Source organism: Erpetoichthys calabaricus, chromosome 18, assembly GCF_900747795.2.
Source record: "Erpetoichthys calabaricus chromosome 18, fErpCal1.3, whole genome shotgun sequence".
Classification (NCBI taxonomy): Eukaryota; Metazoa; Chordata; class Cladistia; order Polypteriformes; family Polypteridae; genus Erpetoichthys; species Erpetoichthys calabaricus.
In genome coordinates, this window is record NC_041411.2 from 20,673,291 (window position 1) to 20,693,652 (window position 20,362).

The 20,362-nt window shown below is 35.6% G+C and overlaps 1 protein-coding gene across 1 annotated transcript in view; it reads left to right on the forward strand.

Moving 5' to 3' along the window:
- Positions 1-18,956, forward strand: part of hic2 (hypermethylated in cancer 2) — a 43,699-nt gene extending 24,743 nt beyond the window's left edge. Inside the window, exon 2 of the mRNA XM_028824366.2 lies at positions 11,449-18,956. Within this exon, the coding sequence (XP_028680199.1) occupies positions 11,476-13,140 (1,665 nt within the window). The 5' untranslated portion in view covers positions 11,449-11,475 and the 3' untranslated portion in view covers positions 13,141-18,956. The remainder of the gene's footprint in view (positions 1-11,448) is intronic.
- Positions 18,957-20,362: the final 1,406 nt, after the last annotated feature.

A 20,362-nucleotide genomic window follows, 5' to 3' on the forward strand; every position in this document is an offset into this window, starting at 1 on the left:
TTGAATCAATGTTATATCACATAAGTGCTAAATAAGTTATCTTTGCGTGGCACAGAAACAAAAATAAAGCTCTAGTACAGGCATCGCTAAATGATGGACCTGCACTGAGTGACAGCACTATCTGGACCATGACACATTTCTGATACTATGAATTAGAATGACTGATAACATTCCTGCAGCAATTTTTTTTTTCCTTTTTGAGTTAGAAGCGTCTATACTTGTCACTCAATGGCGAGAGAATCAATTGGATTGTTACAATGTAAGGGAAAAACATGCAGATGCCGCAGAAGGAAATATCGGGGAACATGGCTTGTTCCAACCAAAGGAAAGTACAGTAGATACAGAAAACTGAACTTTTAAAGATGAATGGACAAACCAAGATATGTTCATTCTTTTTTGCAGGTAGTTCAAAAGCAGTTTGTGTCAAGTGTTCTGAAACCATGGCTTTAGTAAAAAGTTGCAATGTGAAATGCCACTAGAAGAGAAAACATGGATTGTTTGTGCAAACAAATCCGTGGCAGTCTGAAGTGAGGGCACGTAAAATAACCAGACTGAGAGCCCACTATGACAGATTCATCAGAATCCTCTCATATTCATTCCAGCAGCGTGCAAATGGATGTTCAATTAAAGTAGCGTGGATTTTTGGCAATGTAAAATATTTTTTCTGATAGGATCGTTGTAAAGGAGTGCACTTTTTAGTTTTATTCATATACCTGTGTTTTCTTTTACTTAAAATGTGAACGTGATAGGCCTACTTTTATTTTTTTATTAAATAGTTATTTGTTTTAGATGTTATGTTAAAGATATCTATTTGTATTCCATACAGCTACAGGGCCTATAAAATTCAATGGGTCCACATGTTTAAATTGCTTACTGAAAATTTAGTATAAATATATTGTGGAAATGCTGTGGTAATTATACCTTGTTTACTTTTTTATAGACATTCAATGACTATATATAGGGATCTGAATCATGGCACAAGCGTGAGGTTCAGACCTTTTAATAGGAGAAATTTTTTGTTGGTCAGACCTCTTTAAATTTTAATTCAGTACCCTTGCTGTAGTACCTCTGTGATTAACAAGCCGGTCTACCAGGTAGCTTACAGTGCTTACTGCCATAATGTAATGACAAAATTGTCCAAAATAGCAGTGAAATGCTTTATCCCAACCCTTTTTTTCAGTGTGTAGTATCTTTTCTAATTTATGCAAAGAACACAACATAATCATCCAAGTAATAGTGTTAGTTTTCAAGTGAGATAGCGGCTATGGAAATCTTTTTTTAGTGTGCCAGCAGCAAAGGTCTAGGTAGAGCAGTGTTTTCCAACCACACTTTTTGTAACCCCAAAAATCCCAAGCACACCATGATTCTACCAACTAAAAACAGCATTAAATCTCTTAGACGTGACAAACTGTCTAAAAGAGCGGGACAGTGGGGCAGCAAAAAAAGCAGCTCAGAGATTGTCGCTAGCAGACACAGCAGTTAGTGAGCACTTAGGACACATTTCCCAGCTGCTTCATCCCTTTGTCTACTCACAAAGGTGGTCCTTTCTCTGCCTCACTCCACTGACCCAGAGTCTGAGTCAACTCCTATGCCCACTGGCCCTTAGTTCTGTGAAAGGTCCTGGCAAACATGCACCCAGGTAGATGGACCCCCAACACATCTCCTGGCTGCTAAAGTGCTCTCTATGTGGTGTGTCTGCAAAACGCCAATCGCAGAGCTGCTTTTATTTCTGCTTCTTCATGTAGCCCCATCCTCCTTGGACAGGACTTGACCACCTGAGGAGCCTGTCACACTCCGGTTTGGACCTGGGGCACTACACTGTTATTTCCATTGTGCACCAGTTGAAAAACACTTGTGCAGCGTATAATTATCAAGTCGTTGATGGTGTTTAACAATTGGATAGTATTTGCGGAGTTCTAACAACTTACAGGGAAAACTTGAGGCTTGGTGGCAGGATTGGTGCTCCAGCTGCAGTAAGAAAAATCGCACACTGTTCCAGTGTGGTGTTACGATGTCACCTGCCGCACTCTGGTCCTAATCCAGGTGCTTCTTTGTCTGGTGAGTATGGCAACACACTATCTGTGCATGCTCCCAAGCTGCCTACTAACAAGTTTTAATGTATGCCCATTTATGAGATTTGTATGATTTCTGTTAAATCCGTCTTTAGCAGTGCATTCAAAGTCAACAGTCATTTTGATCGTTTAATTTTTATTTTGACACATTTGTGGCTCATACACTACAGCAATTTGAGAATGAATACATTGGCCTTGTTTTCTTTTTTGCCGCCTTTTCAACTTGCGTTTTAGGAAGGCATTCAAATTCAAGTTGTACTTACTCAAGTAGTATTTTTTGTTAAAGTTCATGTTTAAAGTCTTTGTTTAAGTTTAAATTATGGCATTATTTTTTTTAAATTTTGTTTAAATGTGTATTTCATGATTTATGTATTTTATAATTACATGTTTTAATGTTGGATGTAAATAATTGCTTCCCATCCCTAATCAAAACATATTTTCAATGTCAGATACTGTAAGTTTTTGCTTTAGTCTAATACTTGTTAAAAACAAAACAAAACAAAAAAACTGTACCATGCTGAACTTCTGCACACATGTCACTTGTTTGTTAGTGTTTTTCCTTTCAGTACTATCAGTGTACTGTGGTGTGATGGGTGCAAGGAGGTTAAACTTTCCCACTGGTTCATATAGTGAGACACTAGCAAGAAATGAACTTTGAGTTCAGCACCTTATAGCGTTACAAAATGACCTGTGCCCTCTCTAATTTAGTGTATATTTTCACTGAGTGTTCACCAAGAAAAATCAGGCAGACCTAGTGAAATTTCTTATGTTGTCAGTGCATTTGTTTGCTGCTACCCTATTCTGTCAGTGGCTGGAACACCCAGAGTCACTACCTTGCACGTGTTCTCTCCCTCTCCCTCCTTAAGAGGCACTATTGATCTTAATGAGAGAGAGTCATATTGACTCACTGTAGTAGATGACACTGAAATTATTATAAACTGTTATTATTTAACAGATACTTTTAACCAATGACATCACAAGATTAAAAGAAAAATGCAAGCTAATAATGGGGGAAAAAGTGGAGCAAAATATTCTTAGCACTTAAATTTCTCTCCACCCATCCCAGTCACATAAAAACTAGGAAATTAAAATTAGGCTATACATCTGTGGATATAGAAAAAGAGCAGAGGGCTAGTCTGGATGTCTTCAACACTTTATTGTAAAAAGTAATTAAAGAAGAAAAAAAGTCACTCGTCAAAATGATATAGCAAATTTTATTTTTTTTGGTTTTTAAATATTCAAGGTTTTGTATTTTCTGTGTAACATAAATGTGAGAAAATTGTTATACATTCTTTTTGTGTTTTTGTTCAGCGATGATTTCACTTGAACAATGCAAAATTGCTGACAGTATTTACATACAACAGTTCAAATATCTTGGGCTGTTACTGTATAGTTAAATATTTGACTTGGGGAACTTTGTGGCATCCTACACTCGAGCTGGTATGTGAACAGATTCTATGAACTACATCCCTTTGCTCAGTTCTTCACATATTAAATCATTACTTATTTTTACTGATTGTGTGGTTTGCTGTTTATAGTGGTGATTTTTAAGATTATAGAAGTACAGTGCAGGGTTTTGTGGATACTTTTTTGTGTAACTTTTTCTTTGCGCAATGTTCCATTTTCTGTGCAGCATTTTACAATTAATATGCTCTACTACTTCATTTTGTCCATGTACATTATAAACTATGATTTATGCTGAAGTTTTAATTTTAAAATGGCACACTTATTTAAATCTTTCCTACCCTACTCTAGTTGGCACAAAATCTACAAATGCTGAAACTGGGAATTCAAAATCGTCCATTCAGACTTTCTGCTGTATTATTGCTGTGTGACTCTGTCTGGCATTTAATCTGCTGATGTTCTGCTTCCTGCAACATGTGACTTGGTGCATCTGTAAAGCACCCTCATAGTTTGATTATTGAGGCTTGTCTTTGTCAACTTAAGAATGCGCACCACCTTCCAGAGTCCTGTGCCACAAGATCATAGCAGCTACTTTCTTTTTACCTAACTTCTGTTTCCACAGTGGTTAAGTTTTTATATGTAAATCAAAAAGGGAAAAAAACAAGGTCCCTATTAAATTTTTTAGTTGGAACACAGAAAATTGACATTGAAGAATTTTAAAATCTTTTAAACTAATAAGGTAAAGAGTATAAGTACCAAGTATACAAAGTTTTGTAATTTTTAAGTTGATGGATGTTTCAGGTTATGAATAATAAGTGTTGATGAGTGTATTGATTTTGCAGGGAAAGTGGAATTTGTTAGTAATGAAGTTACCCATTTTTATTTTTGGCACATCATGGTTCGGTAGGCTATAGACATTGTTCTAATTTAAAATTTTATTTATTTTTAACAAGCAAGTTATTTTAATGAAGTAATTCAGATCTAAATGTATCTTACTATATTGACCATTGAAATTTGAGTTGTTTGCTCAGAAGTGGTCCAAGTATATAAGCCCATTTGGTGCAAAGCTTGACACTTTGAAAACATGAATATATATATATATATATTCATACTACAGTGATAGTGACAGTCTTTGTATCCTTTGTCTCTCCACTTTCTTGTACTTAGTTTCAGCTGTCTCTGATCAGCAATAGAATTGTAAATGAGGGTTGTATTCAGGGCTCACAGAACTCCTTCTTGGCAATAGTTAGCTTTGAACCTTCTCTTGGGGCACATGAGAGAGCAGCAGATTTACAGGTGCACTATCATGCAGCAATGTTTCAGTTCATTTAAGGAAGCACTGTGCAGAAGTTAGGTGTATCATGCCTTCAGATTAAAACATTGGAAACCTCTTACTGGTCGTGTTTTCAAGTAAATGAAGTCAAGCAGCAATGAGTAGCTCTTGAGTAAAAATGAATGCATTGGCGATGAATCCATTGCCATACACTACATATTTTAACTTGCGAATTACAGTCTAAATTATTAGTTTTGTTAATACTGAAACTTGTTTTTCAAGCAAGAGTTTCTAGCCTGCGGTAGATATCTATAAAATTAAAATTACTTCTGCTGGTGAAATATTTACACGGAAGCGGCCAAAATGTGGTGACTGATTAGTATCACAGGATGCAAACTTGTAACTCCAGAGTGTTGGGATTCTTTGGGTGTTTTTCCTAGAGTGTACACATTCCTCAGTTTTTTTAAATTTATTCACTCCAATGTTTTAGTTTAAAATCAAAATTTCAGCTTAATTTATTAAAAAAAAAAATAATAATAAATCAGTGGTTCTTGACTCCTTTCCTGGGGACTCCATGTAGCTGCAATTTTATTGTTCAGACCAGTTTTGCAAGCAGTGAGTCATTTTACTTTTAATCAATCTTGTTTAATTAGCTGTCCTTTTTTCTGTTTCTTTTGGTGTTCTGCAGTCGGAAAAGCACAGCTGGTTGACATTTACATTTAATAAGAAATTTAGAAATCTTTATATCTTTGTTTTAGCTTCAAATCTTAACTGTTTTTTATTTTCATATTTATGCTCCCTCAGGTGTATCCTAATAATGACAAAGTTAGAGCAGGCACCCCGGTAAAGGACAAATGCTGGAAGGTTACAATTATTTTACCATTAGACTCCCTAATCTGTCAATTAGTAAATTAAGGATTAAATAACCAGAACACCTAGAAAGCAGAATGAAACTCCTGCTGATAAATCTTAAAAACCAAGTTTAAGACAACATGAAATTATCCTCATGTAACTTACATAAATGAGGACAATCTTGTAATAACTTAATTTTGTAATTTCTACATTGATCCCAAAATGCTGAAGCTGGGAAGTAACAGCAAGTGTCCATTTATATATTAAAAAAGACATTTGTTTGGAACAAACACTGATTGCCACAGGGGTTCAGCAGGGTGGATTTTGACAGCCACTGATATAAATTATACAGTTATTAGCTGAATTATCGTTCAGTATTTTTGCACTAATCCTAACACAATGTAGAATCTTTTTGCAAAAAGCTACCACTTCAAATTTTAATTTAATAGGTTAGTGACTAGAATAGGTTGGGCATAGAAAATGAATGAATGGTTTTCAAAAAAAAAAAAAAAAAATGTATTTATTTATCCATTTTTTTATTCTCCTTTTATCTATTACAGTCTCTGATGAAAGTTGTGATATACAGATCTAATGGTCATTTTGTAATGGCATTTTTTTCAAGTTGGCCCATTTCTGAAGAATGATCAGTTACCTCACAGTAGTGTAGATGGGTACCAGTAGAATCTGGAAATTTTGTAGGGGGCAACTTGGTCTTTTGAGTTGGTACATACAGTGTTTGCCTGTGTCATCTATTCATTGAGCATAGGACCTGTCAACATTAGTTATACGTGAGCTAACTGTAGGACATCTGTAAACTTTTGTGTCCCTCATCTTGTTAAGGCACTTTTAATTACTGTTTCAGACTTGGCCAGCTATTGAAATCTCTTAATGATTGGAGACTGGTGGATTTATTAAATGTATAAAAAAAAAAACCTGTGAATAGTAAATGGTTCCAAATCAGCTATCACTTTGAAACCTGTTGACCACAAAGAGCATAATTTTAAAACTTTCCTAAAATTGGTCAGGTACCTGAAAGCATCCATTCATCCATTATCCAACCCGCTGACTCCGAACACAGGGTCACGGCGGTCTGCTGGAGCCAATCCCAGCCAACACAGGGCACAAGGCAGGAACCAATCCCGGGCAGGGTGCCAACCCACCGCAGACCTGAAAAGCAAGTTTTTTCAAAGTCTAAGCCTCCTGGATTGCACAATAGCTATTTATTATTTATGGAGCTCTGCAAAAAAACATTTATTTTTTGCTCACTGTGGTGTTTGTGTAAAGTCTCTTATGGAGCATTGTGCACTGTACATTGTAGCTTTTAGTCACAACATGCACAATGAAACGCTCCTAACAGGGGCATGTGATAAACTTAGCATGGCATGATTAATTCGGTAATGCATAAATTACAGACTTAAATGTAGATACTAGATGCACGTAGCACTCAAAATTAGTTTACTTCAATTTAAGAGAAGGTTAATTTACCACAAAATCAATTTAGTGAATCAGTTGCATCAGTTCAACTGTCTAGATTACAATCATTGTAAGGTCTTGTTACATGACATATTCATGCATTTCACTTGATTCATTAATAGCTGTCTTTCCTAACAGAGTTATTTGAGAAAGGCATGTCTAGTTCTTTAATTATAACGTAGATATAAAGAAAGTATGAGGAAGCTTTCTTCAGATATTGATATCAATATTAAGCAGAAATGTTGTCAGCATTTTTATTTATGGACTAATTAGCTTAATAATGCAAAAAACAAATTCTCCATTTTACTAATATACTAAGACACAATTGCTAGGTGCTACAAATGAAACAAGCACAGGAACATGACTCTACAAACTTACTGTGATAAGACACACAATATTAAAAAATTTCCTAAGCAACATGTCCACTAAATCCAGTAGTTTAAATAAAATTTATATATATATATATATATATATATATATATATATATATATATATATATATATATATATATATATATATATATATATATATATATCTATATCTATATATATATATATATATATATATATATCTATATATATATATATATATATATATATCTATATCTATATATATCATTTTTATTTTTTATTTTTTTAAATGCCAGTTTTTGTCTGCTTTCTTCCAAATTATTTGCTTTTTATATTTAAAAAATTATGTTTGAATAGTATCCTTGGTTTCTTTTTTCTAGAAGCATACAAGTTATCTAAATGCATCCCATATAATAACTGAGTTGAAATGTGGATCACCTACCAGCTTATAATAATGGCTCCATAGCCATGCCACTTCTCAGAGTGGGAATAATTCTTGAACTGAAAGAAAATTGGGAAGGATCACTTAGCAGCTTTTTAGTTTTAGGATAGTGCCTTTAACATTAACTTGCTGGGTGAAAATGTACTGGACATTTCTGTAGTTAAACAGTCTAAGCATACTTAACAGAAATGTAAGTGGTTTTAAAATTGAAAACCAAATGCTCTTAGTTGAAATTATATATTTATACTTATGATTGATGTTATTAAGCCATTCTGCCCAGTCAAGCTAACTTGCAAACTTGTAGTGTGTTTTTATGTAATAGTTAAGTTCATCATACTGAAGTATTAATCTGCAACCTTGGATGTCAAAGCAATATTAATGGTGTGTGCCCTTCTGGCGTCATTCCACACCAAGAATAATTTGCAAGACATAGGTTGAACTGAAAGAGGCTTGAGGGTTTATACACATTATATATATATATATATATATATATATATATATATATATATATATATAGGGAGAGACACCATATTCCAAAAAAAATAAACATTTTAAAATTATACTAAGACACCCCTTACTCATTTTTCCACTCTGTTTCCCTTAACTCTTAAAATGCCATTATGTTAAATGGTTTTCTGGCTGGTACTAGCTTGGACAGCTGTTTGTTTTTCTAATTTGGGATTGTGTACCATTACCTAATAGCCTTAAGGACAATGAGTTGACTTCTACCAGTCTTCTGAGAAGCCCCCTGACTTGAAATTATGTTTTCTTCCCTAGGAGGCTTTCTGCCACCCCCCCAGTTGTTTTTTGTTTTTGTTTTTTTTATAAAGGAAAACCTCCTTGTGAGTTTCTTCATTTTGTGTGCCTCTCTTTGCAGACAGTCAGTTGGTCTTTAATGGTAAACCTGTGCTCTAATGTTTGTGTTTCAGATTTTGTCAGTACCAATTTTTTTTATGTACTTTAGGCTGTTGATGTCTCGATGTGTCCAGCCACTAAAAATGGTACCCTGGGGCATTTCACTGCCTGGTGATCTGACTGATCTCAGATGGCATGCAAAGGATTTTTGGTCAGAGTGCACTTTTCTGTCTCTTGCAAATGCCAGATGACATTTCCCCTGCCCTGTGCACAACTATTGGGTTCTTCTACCCTAGTTATTCTTCAGAGATTCGCAATTTGTTGTTTTTAATGGGTTAGGCAAAATAAGTATTTAAATTGTTGCTTATGAAAATCATTTTGTACAGCTAATGCAACTGGCCTATTTGTTGGGAATCTATTCCCATCCCAATTTTGCTGAAACCGCAAGATGTAGAGAGGGAAATGAGGTGTGCCATGGAAAGAGGAGTGAGAAGAGAAAAAGACCAAAGATAATGAAACCAGTGTTAAGTGATGAAAATTAAGAATAGTCATTTAGGATGGCAGACATATTTCACAATTGTCCCTCATGTTCAGACAAATGTGATAGTACAGATTATAGCTATTTTCTATTTCAGAAGTTTGTACTGTCCTGTTTTAAAGTTAATTAGCTGCTGCTTTTCTTTGATTAGTCCTTACAAGGCTCCCAGATTACTGACATTTTCTTAGCTTGCTTTCTACTAGTAAGTTTACATGATGATGATAGGTATGAAATTCATTCACATATTTTGAAAATGAAAACCAATCACATTAACATGTTTTAGGAATTGAAGTAATCCAATTCCAGACAAGTGTCTAACCAGTTTGTGCATTTTAAGTCAATAGTGGGTTTTTTCATATTGGTCTTTCACTTAGTCTTTATTGTGGCAGTTGTTCTGTGGTTGTGAAGTAGGTTATAGTCAATTTGAATAACGTGCATAGACTTTGTGTACAGTACTTCTCAGACATTGCTATCTGGAAGTTAGCTGGTCCTGAAAGATAATGATGCAGCTGATTAGAAAAGAAAAATGTACCACTGTACAGATTGGATTTTGCTTAATCATTACTGTTCGCAATACATCTTAAAAATGTTATTAAGTATTGAAATGGGTATTTGAAATGCAATTAAACTGACAACCTGATTGACCATTTTCTTAGTAATGTCTGAATTAGTCTGTGCCAGGCAGAAATTATGTTTTATATAAGTTTATAGGGTCATTATTGCCATAGTACAGTGAAATTTTAATGTGCATGTGCTAATCAATATGCAAGTAACTGCAAAATTTGCATTGCTGTAAAGTTGGTAATATTTGTCATTAACATAATTCAGTCGGTTAAAAGAATTGTAGCAAGGAGCATAATTAGATCAAAGAAGTTCAAACCTAAAACTCCAGTTCCTGAGTGCCTATACGGACTTCCAGTCAAGTATACAATGGATGGTAAAAGTCATCTTGGAGTTCTCTGTGAATGACCCAGCTGCAGACCTTGATGTCCTATCCATACCATGGATACTAATCACAGCGTGTAGTTGAATGCCCAGACAATGACTAGAAAACTGCGTGGCCAGTGTCTGTGTCTTGCATTGTTTCTTCTGACTGTGGACCCCACAAGTTAATTTGCCCAATAGCCTTTAAGGTTTTAGAAGCGTGTATACTGCTTACGTTTCTGTTTGCATGTACACATTGCATGTTTTAAAGTTTTATTGCAGCAATTATTGTGATTTTTGTTTTTTTTTTTTTCTTTCTATTTGCAACTATACACAGGCCTTTTCACTTGTCAGTGGAAAACATCTAATATGAAATAGATTAACCACTCTATTTAGTCTGTGAACTGATTAATTTAGAGTGATCCATAAGCATAGATTGATAGCTGGGTAGCCTAGCATAGAAGACAATAGTAATTTAATAACTAGTATGTTGATACATACAGTTAATTGATTTATTAAATATCTTATGAAATTTCTCTGTGTCTGATTTGGGTACTTCACAGTAGAAATTCCACTGGCATTTTAAGAGGAAATGAATATTTTCTGTAAACGATGTGGCTGTCTGTCTTGTACACAGGGCGCAGATCATTAAGGAAGTCAATTTTGAAGTTTTCATTTATTATTATTATTTTATTTTTATTTTTTTTGAGTTTATAGGTAGCACCATCTTCCCTTTAGTTTTTAAATCTTCCTTTTAACACTGCAAATGCTTTAATATTAAGATAGGCGCGGCAATCTTATGAACACATGGAAGAAGCTAGCAGTTTGGATGCATTTAAGGAGTTTTCTGGTACAGAATAATGTGTAATATTCATACATATTCTCAGAAATGTACACTAATTGTTCCAGAATTATTATCTATAGACATTGTTGAGCTTAACAAGATGATGTTTTGGCCTGTTTTCTTTGCTTTACACAACCTGCATGGAGGTACACTTTGTTAATATTTTCTGTGCTGTTTTGTCAGTTTTTGTAGTAAGTCTTCTGTGCCTGTCTTTAATTTCTTCCTATCCAAAAGCAAATGTCGTGGGATAAAATGAGTCTGTTCGGTTTAGTCTTTGAGCATAGTGTTTATAAAATCTTTAACTTGGTGAAATCTGACACCATTACTACACTTTTCCTCCATCCTCATGCTTTTTGGCTAATGCTTGATGGGTATAGTTTGTCAAGAAGGTAATCCTGTTTTTCCCTTGTTTGTTTATAGGTGGCACAGGTGTGAGAAGAGGTGGAAATGGAACTGCCAAATCATGCCAAACAATTGCTGCTGCAGCTAAATCAGCAAAGAGCCAAAGGGTTTCTCTGTGATGTCATCATAGTGGTAGAAAATGCACTTTTTCGAGCCCACAAAAATATCCTGGCAGCCAGCAGTATCTACTTCAAATCCCTGGTTCTTCATGATAATTTAATCAACTTGGACACTGACATGGTAAACCCATCCGTTTTTCGGCAGATTTTGGACTTTATTTACACTGGCAAGCTCTTATCAGCAGACCAGGCAAGTGAACAGAACTTCAATGCCCTTCTTACGGCAGCTAGCTACCTCCAACTCCATGACCTGGCTGCTCTGTGCAGAAAAAAAATAAAGCGCAATGGCAAACCCTTGCCAACCAAACATACCACCCCACATCCTGGGAGACCTCATCGAAACCAGAGACTATCCTCGACCCCTGTCATACAAAATCGATATTCAGGGTCAAAAGACATTGAGAAGAAGAAGATTACTGAAGAGCTTTTCAAAGACAGACTCTCTGATGATGAGGTCTATGTCACTGGTTCAAACCAAGAAGGCTTGAGCTCCCTGCATGGAGTAGCCAGTAAGCATGGAAGCAATGGTAACATCAGTAGTATTGGAGATCAAGGACTTGGCCTTGACTTGTCAAAAAAGAGTCCATCTGTCTCTGTTACCCATGAAGAGGTCAGTCCCAATGAAAACCAACAGGAATCCCCCCAATCTGCCTCAGCATCCTCAGCCAACAGTGCCTCTTTTGAAGACTCCACTGCAAACCCTCAAAGTGTAGAAGGTGGAGACTCCATGGAAATAGATGGGGGAGATGAGAACCAGTCTTTACCTGACACAGGACAGCGTAAAAGCTTGCATCACTTAGCCATGAAGAAAGAATGGCCAAAGAAGGAAAATGCATATGAGAACAGCAAAGGTGATGAGGAGGGTACCATCCCAAATGGTGTGATTGTTGGCCCCAAGCTGACTGATAAATCCAACTGTGGTTATAGCTCTGAGCATTCCTTTCAGTGCAAGGAAGATGATGTGGAGAATGGAAAGGACATTAGTGATGAGAGTGGACATAGCGAGTCTGAAAGCGGGCACACAAGTGCCAATTATGTGTACCGGCAGGAGGGATTTGAGCCTGTTGCTTATGGTGACAACCTTTATGTTTGTATCCCATGTGGTAAAGGCTTTCCCAGTTCGGAGCAGCTTAATGCACATGTTGAAACTCACACGGAGGAAGAGCTTTACATCAAGGAAGAAGATTCCTATATCAAAGACGAAGCTGAAGACCTTTCCACCCAAAACCCATCATTTGGTAATGAGCCCAGACCGTTCAAATGTTCGGTGTGTGAAAAGAGCTACAAAGATCCGGCCACACTGCGTCAGCACGAAAAAACCCACTGGTTGACACGACCCTTCCCCTGCAACATCTGTGGTAAAATGTTCACCCAGCGTGGCACCATGACGCGGCACATGAGGAGCCATCTGGGCTTGAAACCTTTTGCCTGCGAAGAGTGTGGCATGCGCTTCACCAGGCAGTACCGACTGACAGAGCACATGCGAGTTCACTCAGGTGAAAAACCATATGAATGTCAACTTTGTGGTGGGAAATTCACCCAGCAGCGCAACTTGATCAGTCATCTACGGATGCATACCTCTCCATCATAAGCCAAAGACTTTAAGAGCGATTTATTTTCTTCTTCTCCCTTCTTTCTTTTCCCTCCCTTTTCTAAGACTTTTCTCTCTAACATCTGCAGTGGGCAAAAAAAAAAAAACCAAACCCTTCCTCTGTAGATGTTTGTGAAGGTCATGTTGCTTGACAAAGAACTTTAGGTATGCTTAAATGACTCCTGTTCCATGTTTTAGTACATGCTGTGAAAGCTATATAGGTTCTGAAATTGCATCACGGCCACTTTGGATGTACAATTTTGGTCATAACTCCTCCCCCAATTCAGTCTCGCCAATCAGTCACGATTCTTCTGCGGTTCGTGTCTACAATGTTGTTGTGGTTGTCAGCTGTTCAACATGAAGGCCATCTCTATAACCCCTTGGAAAACTGTTAACCATACCCATCCACCATTCCGTGTCTTGGCATGAGTGGTGTGATTTACTTACTGGTCTAGGGTCAACTTAATAGCAGAAGATGGATATAAATTATGTTAAGGCCATGAAACCAAAGCCAGTCACTTTATTTTTTTTTTTTTGGTTTAACTTGAAATTGTATAAACAGTTAATTTGGTTCATATATTACAGCTAAGAAAATACATATCCCCCATTTATTGTGGAGTGCAATGAATTCCCCTACACTTTATGAAAGACATGTCACATTGTGACTTTCATGTCGGAGCACTGCTTAATTCTTCTCATTTTGATCAGGGGTGTCAGGGATGGCTTTTCATGAGTGGGCAGAATTTTTGTTCTTTTTACACTTTTTTCAGTGGCTGAGGGGGAGGAATAATTCTTTAATCTTGAGGTACTTTGTTTATTAAAGGAAAGATGTAATGTTTATTTGAATGTTTAAACTGGAAGGTTTGGGGATATCCTTGGTTAGGGGTTGTTTGACACAGGCTGAACTTGTTCCAATTTCTGTAGGTACTCTTTGGTGTACTTGGTGTTCCTCCCCTCACTTAATATCAAGCCATGTTGTGAATATGGGCTTGAAACCTTGCTACCTCTTAACAGTACTTAAGAACAATAAACTATGACTGGTGGACATCTTTGTTGGGGAAAGGGATGGGGTGGGTGGGGGAGGATGGTTAGTGTAATTATGTGTACAAAGTATATAAAGTACAAGAAGTTTAAGAGAATGCTTTAGTTTGCCCATCTTTCATCAAAGGTTTTGTCTTGCTATTTTACAAATATGTAGTATTATATATATATATATTTTTTTTTTTTTCCCCTCTCTCTCCCTTTTCCCCCCCAAACTCCTTCCTTATACCTTTTTGGGTAAGCAGGTTGGAGGTGTATCTTTCTAATTTGTACTGTAATAACCTGAAACACAAAGAAAACTGCAGAACTTGTTAGATTAAGACCTATTTAGTCCAAAGAGCTAATGCACGCCAGCAAATAAACGCAAAAAATATACTACTTATAGGAGCTTGGAACCAAAGTTTTAACATACCTGAACACTGAACAGTCTAATCAGAAACCTTATGCTTTTGTCGTTTTTTTACTAAGCAATCCAGTTTCTTCCATTTATTTAAAAGAAAGTAACCGAACTGATGTTTTTTAGCTGAGTCAGTCGCCACACTTACAACCAATGAAATGGTTATTGATCTGCAAGTGAAACTTCTGTTGAATGGTGGGCACCTAAAACTGTAACATTTTTTGCAGTTGGTTGGATGTTTACAAGAAAGATGTATTTTTGTTTGCCTGTTTAACAAAATTCCCCTCGCTCCGTTCGTCTGAGACCAAAAATTTTAGTAAACTAAAGTTTAAGTAGTAAAGTGTGATTCTTAAAGCTTCCACTAAGGGAGTCTGAACAGAACAGGGCAGGACCAGATGATGGGTGCAGTGGTAGTTGGGCTGAGGAGGTGGATAGAGAGTTAATCCAAAATTTTTTTTTTTTTTTGGGGAAAGGTCAATATTCAGTGGGCATGGTGCCATAAGGTATAAGGTTTGCCACATCAAAGTTGGGTGCGAGTTTCCTTGGATGCAGATTTGGCAAAAGTCTGTGGCAGGCAGATGTCTTAATATTGTTGTTTTAACATGGGAAGGGGTCTTTAATACCTCTTGCCAAAATGGACAAGTCATGCTATTACTGCAAAGAAATATCTGGTTGTATTCCAGTATATAAATTATGTAAATGTGCTGGATTTGGTGGAGGCATTGCTTTTGCTTTATTGTATTTACCCCACCTTTTTCACTCACTTAAACCCTCACAATAAATTTTTTTGTGCAGGAAGTAGGTGGGTTTGGTTCCAGTAATTATCAAAATTCAGTATATTTCTTTGGGGGTAGGATTATAATTTTATTTTTTATAATTTAATGAAACTGAGTCCTGGAATGGTTTTTAATCAAGCCATCTTTCAGACACTACATAGAATAGACGTTCTGCTTGTGCCTGCTTCCAGCATGCTTGGAACTGGCTTGAAACATATTTCTACATTTGATATTTTTATACTTTTTTTTTTTTTTTTCCACTTACTGTTGCTGCTTTTTGTATATACTGAAGAATATTAAATAATTTGCATCACTGCTATGGCCCTAGTCTCCTCCCTAATAGTAGTGGTACTGCATCATCTTCACTACATATCTATTTGTTAGCTTTGCACCCTGGTGACCTTTTTGAGGCAGTCCTGCATCCTTAGCACAGCCCCAGCCCAAAAAGCAGAACTGTGTGTAGTTTTTTTTTTTTTTTTTTTTAAATAACCATTTCAGTGAGTCAGTGACTCAGAATCATATTCTTATTTTAATATTTTTTTTTTTTTTGTCTCAGCACTTAAAGCAGTTCAGCAAAACGTCTGTGAAAAGCAAGGGTATTGTAAGGCTTATATCCTTACATCTAAGAAAGTAGGAGCAACTGCAGTAGAGCAAACTATTAAAGGAAGAAAAAAGAAAATTCCAAACTGTGACAGTAATAATAATACTCAAGCTTCAGGGATGGTCTGGCACTCTATGGTGCATGACTCTCAACTACATTTGTAAGACATAGTATTGTAGCGAACGTTTTCTGTATTTTAATGATGAAAAGGAAAACACTAGTTTCTTATTTAAGATTTTAAGAGAGGGGGAGGGGGTTTACTTTTTCAAATTAACGCGAATCGCCTTGATGAAAGGCGGGGCAGCTGAAGATGAGGTTTAAAGAGGAAAAAAAAAAAAAAAAGTAGTGAGTAGTTCCAGAATGTTTTCAGAAAAATAGTAGCAAAGTTGTATAAAGAATTAAAGAAACGAGAAAAAAAAGCTCATACCCAAATCCACAAACTATTTTTTAAACCAAAGCACATTTGAATGAGTATGAAACCTTGCGTGGCTCAAAAATGGAAAAAAAAAAAGAAAAATTTCTTGTGTATTTATCTCATTGTTTACATAAACTTTTTACAGTTTCAGACCTCAGCAGTTGTGGGGACTGTTTGAAATATCTTGTTACTTTTCAGTAGATTTCTGCCAAAAAAGAGGTGTAAAAGTGTGATTGAGGGGAAGGAAATCAAGGGGTGTGGGGTGGTTATCCTATATACTTGCCCCCATGTTCTGAATGTTTTTATTTTTATTTTTTTATTTGGTCTTTTTAAACGTATTGTGTGTGGCACTGTTAAGTTTTTGACTGGCCAGAATTTGTTTTCACCTTAACCTCCTCAAAAAATAAATTATAAAGGGAAAGTTGTGACTTCATGAAAGGTAACATGAATTTCAGCTGGCCCCACTTCTTACAAAGATGGTGCAAACACTTGTTAACAGTGTTCTTTTTTTATCAGATGTTTTATTATTGTCAGTAATGAATGTATTTATTTCTCAGAACCTGTGTTCACACTTTTGCTAAGGATTCATTTAGTTTGTGAAAAAAAAGTGTAAGCCGGGTCTCCTGTTTAGTGTTTTTTGTTGGGTGTTTTTTTTTTGTTTGTTTTTTGTTTTTTTTGTTTTTTTTTTTTTTTTTAGTTAAATAACAGGATTTCAAACATTAAAAGATCTCAGAGACTCTAAGCATAGCCATACACCACAACCTGTGAAGTAATTACAAAAAATGGACTTTTTATATAGTTGTTTTAGTTTCTTTCTTAATGATAACAAACAGTTTTGTTTGTTCAATTTAATACCTTTATCTTGGCTGAGTTGTGCACGTCCTGAACTTGGCTTTACTCTGCGTTGGTGGCACACGGCCCTGCAATTGCTGGGAGTCTCCTTGTGTCATTTGCTGTTAGAATGTGACGACAAATTCCAGGTCTAGGCAGCGTGTGTTGGTATTTTTTTTTTTCTTTTGTCCTTTTTTGTTTTCTTTATTATTGATTTCTCTTGTGAAAAGCAGGGGTGTTGCCAAGCAGTGACCGTCCAAGGCTGTCCAATATTTAACTGCAGAAAATAATGAACGTCACATTTTTAAGAAGCCTCTTTTTTTTATTATTTTTATTAACACTTCCATAAACTGTACAAATGTGGATTTTAATAGCTTTACAAATGCACTTTTAATACTTTATTTTTTTACATTGTTTTGATTGTTTTAAGGCTTCGAACAAGTTTCATTTTGCTTTCAAGTGTCATTATTTTTGTATTTAATTGGTTTATTGTTACAAAGCTTTAAAAGGAAGGGGAGTTGCTTTAAACCATTTAAAAGGCGCAAGTGGTTTCTGTTTTTGCTTTCTTTTAAACAAAAAGTATGTCATTAAGTGATATTCATGTGTGATTGGGATGTGTTTTTATGTCTATACTAGCCCACATCCCTCCTCCTCCTTCCACTTTCTATTACCTTAAAAAAAAAAAAAAAAAAATTACCAGTGCCAGTCTGCTGGTCAAACATAAGTGCTTAAGTCCATATCCCTGGGCCACAGAGCACCTTTGTGTTCATTATGTGTCGATTAGTTTGGTTCCAAGAATGTGTACTTGCTTATATCCCTCAATTTAGAAAACTTTTAAAGCAAATATGGAAAAATTACTCTCTGTTGGTGGACATGGACTACATGTGATCCCCATCATCCATACAAATGTAATTAGACTAATTTGTCAATAAGTGCTCCTTGAAATCCTTGCCTGATTTTAAACAAAATGGCAGATACAAAATGTTTTTTTTGTTTACTAATCTACTTTAAAGCTATAAGGGGGTCCTTAAAGGGGGTTTGATGTGGCCTGGTTTGAATGGTGTAGGGGGCTTAATTTAGTACATTTACTTTAACCATCAGCATGCTGGTGATATTTCTCTTATTAGCTTGAGTCATTAAAGCCAAAAAGCTTATTACATTTTTCTTTATTTTTATTTTCAAGTGACAGGAAATTGTCAGTGATATTGAACCCACTACATTTTGTTCCGTTTACTGATCACCGTTTGAATGTAAGACAAGCATCCCGTCCTTCCTCTCCCCTGCCATTCTTGCACATATCAAAGCCGAATTGTAGATTTTTTTTTTTTTTAACCCTCTTGTTATATTTTTCTTTACATTTAAAACCTTGAATAGTTGTTATTCCAGGTATGTTTATAGTACAGTATATTAAGACATTGAAGTTGACAAAACCAATGCTTTGGCTGTCCATTTGAGAGACTTCATAACCCTTGAATGTTCCTAACTGCCGGCAGCACCCCGGCAAAAGTTAAAAAAAATAAATAAATAAAATAAAATAAAAAAAAAGTTCTGTTCCAACTCCTCAGAGAGCTTGAATTCAGGTCAGGGCTGCATAGTTTGTGCAGCTCAAAACTCAACGTGTCATAGAAAATATAATACATTAGGAAAAAGTGTGCTGATCTCAGCATTCACAGTCTTGCAGTCTTAATGTACAGCAATGAGAAAACTGTTATTTTATGATCTTTTCATTAAAAGCTTGATTGAAAAAAATGATAACCTTTGAGTGTCTTGTGATTTATTTCCTTCATCCCATCCTTTATTCCAAGAGAGTTAGTAGTGTGATCATTTGTGCTGCTGTTTTTTGTTTGCTGCTTTATTTTTTCTTTTCCTTTACCAGAAAAGACTCCATCATCCCATTTTTCAAACCTATTTAGTCCATTTCAGAAGCTGAACCCAATTCCAACTGGTGGATGGACTGGTGTCCTTGCAGGACAGATTCCAAACTTGCTCTTGATGTTAATTGTATTTTGTCTAACTCCTCAATACAATTTATTGGAATAAGAGTGTTTTAATATGTGAATTTAAATGCATTTGTAAGTCTTAGCTAAACTGTGTTAATTACTGTTTTTTTCAAAAGTGTTACTGGATGGTAAATTTTAAGAATTTGAGTGAGATCTATTAGATAACCTTCTCCCCAAATATATTTAGATGGGATTCTTATGCACTTATGGCTTTTAAAACTATTTCTGTCTAGGATGTTTATGTATTTGATGTTTTTTTTCCCAGTTCAAGTACTGTATCTAATATCTGTTAATCAAAGTATGCTTCCTTAATTTAGTTGTTTTGTAAAAGTATTTATAAGCTATTAATTTATAATCCTCTTTTATATCCTGTGTTTGTACAGAAAGGAAACTGGCAGGTTAAATAACTTATTGAGCCAGCATTCTTATCATTTCAAGTAGTCTTTACCACCTCTTCAAACATTCTGTAAAATAAGAAATAAGATTAATTGCAGATGGACACCACAAAAAGAGAAATTTGGTCTTCACTTTCTTTCCATAAACAATCCTCCACAGGGCAGTTTTTTTTTTCTTTTATGCTGTCCTTATGGACACACAAACTAACAAACTGGGCAGCAGTATTCTCTACTAACACATTGCCCCTTATGAACAGTGGATTTTTATTTATTTGGTTGTGCTGGTGGCTGTCTCAATATTGGAACTTACACATGAGGCACAGAAATCGCAAGAGGGCATGTTTTGTGGTAAATAAATAAATAAATTTAAATTTGTATTAGAAATTATCTAGAATGTTCAAAACTCCCTTGAAATTAATTTTTCAAAAATGTAAATAATGGGAATCTACATTTGTAATGTGTGTGCATAGTGTGAAAATGTTACTTGTATGTAGACAGTTAATGGAAAAGATTTCTTGTTGGTGAAGGGTGAAGTAAGATAAGCTTTGTAGTTTTATATACTCCTCAATGTCTCTAGCTGTACAGTATAGAGAAGCAATTGACTGTTGCAAATGGAATTGTGGGTTATATTATAAAATCTGAAGTACTGTGTGCAGTTATGATCTTTGTTAAGACAGAATTTTGATGGGAAGAGAGACGAGCTACTAGACCAATTCCAGGACTATGAAGAAAGATTAAAGGTGTGTAGAATTCTTATTATAGCATG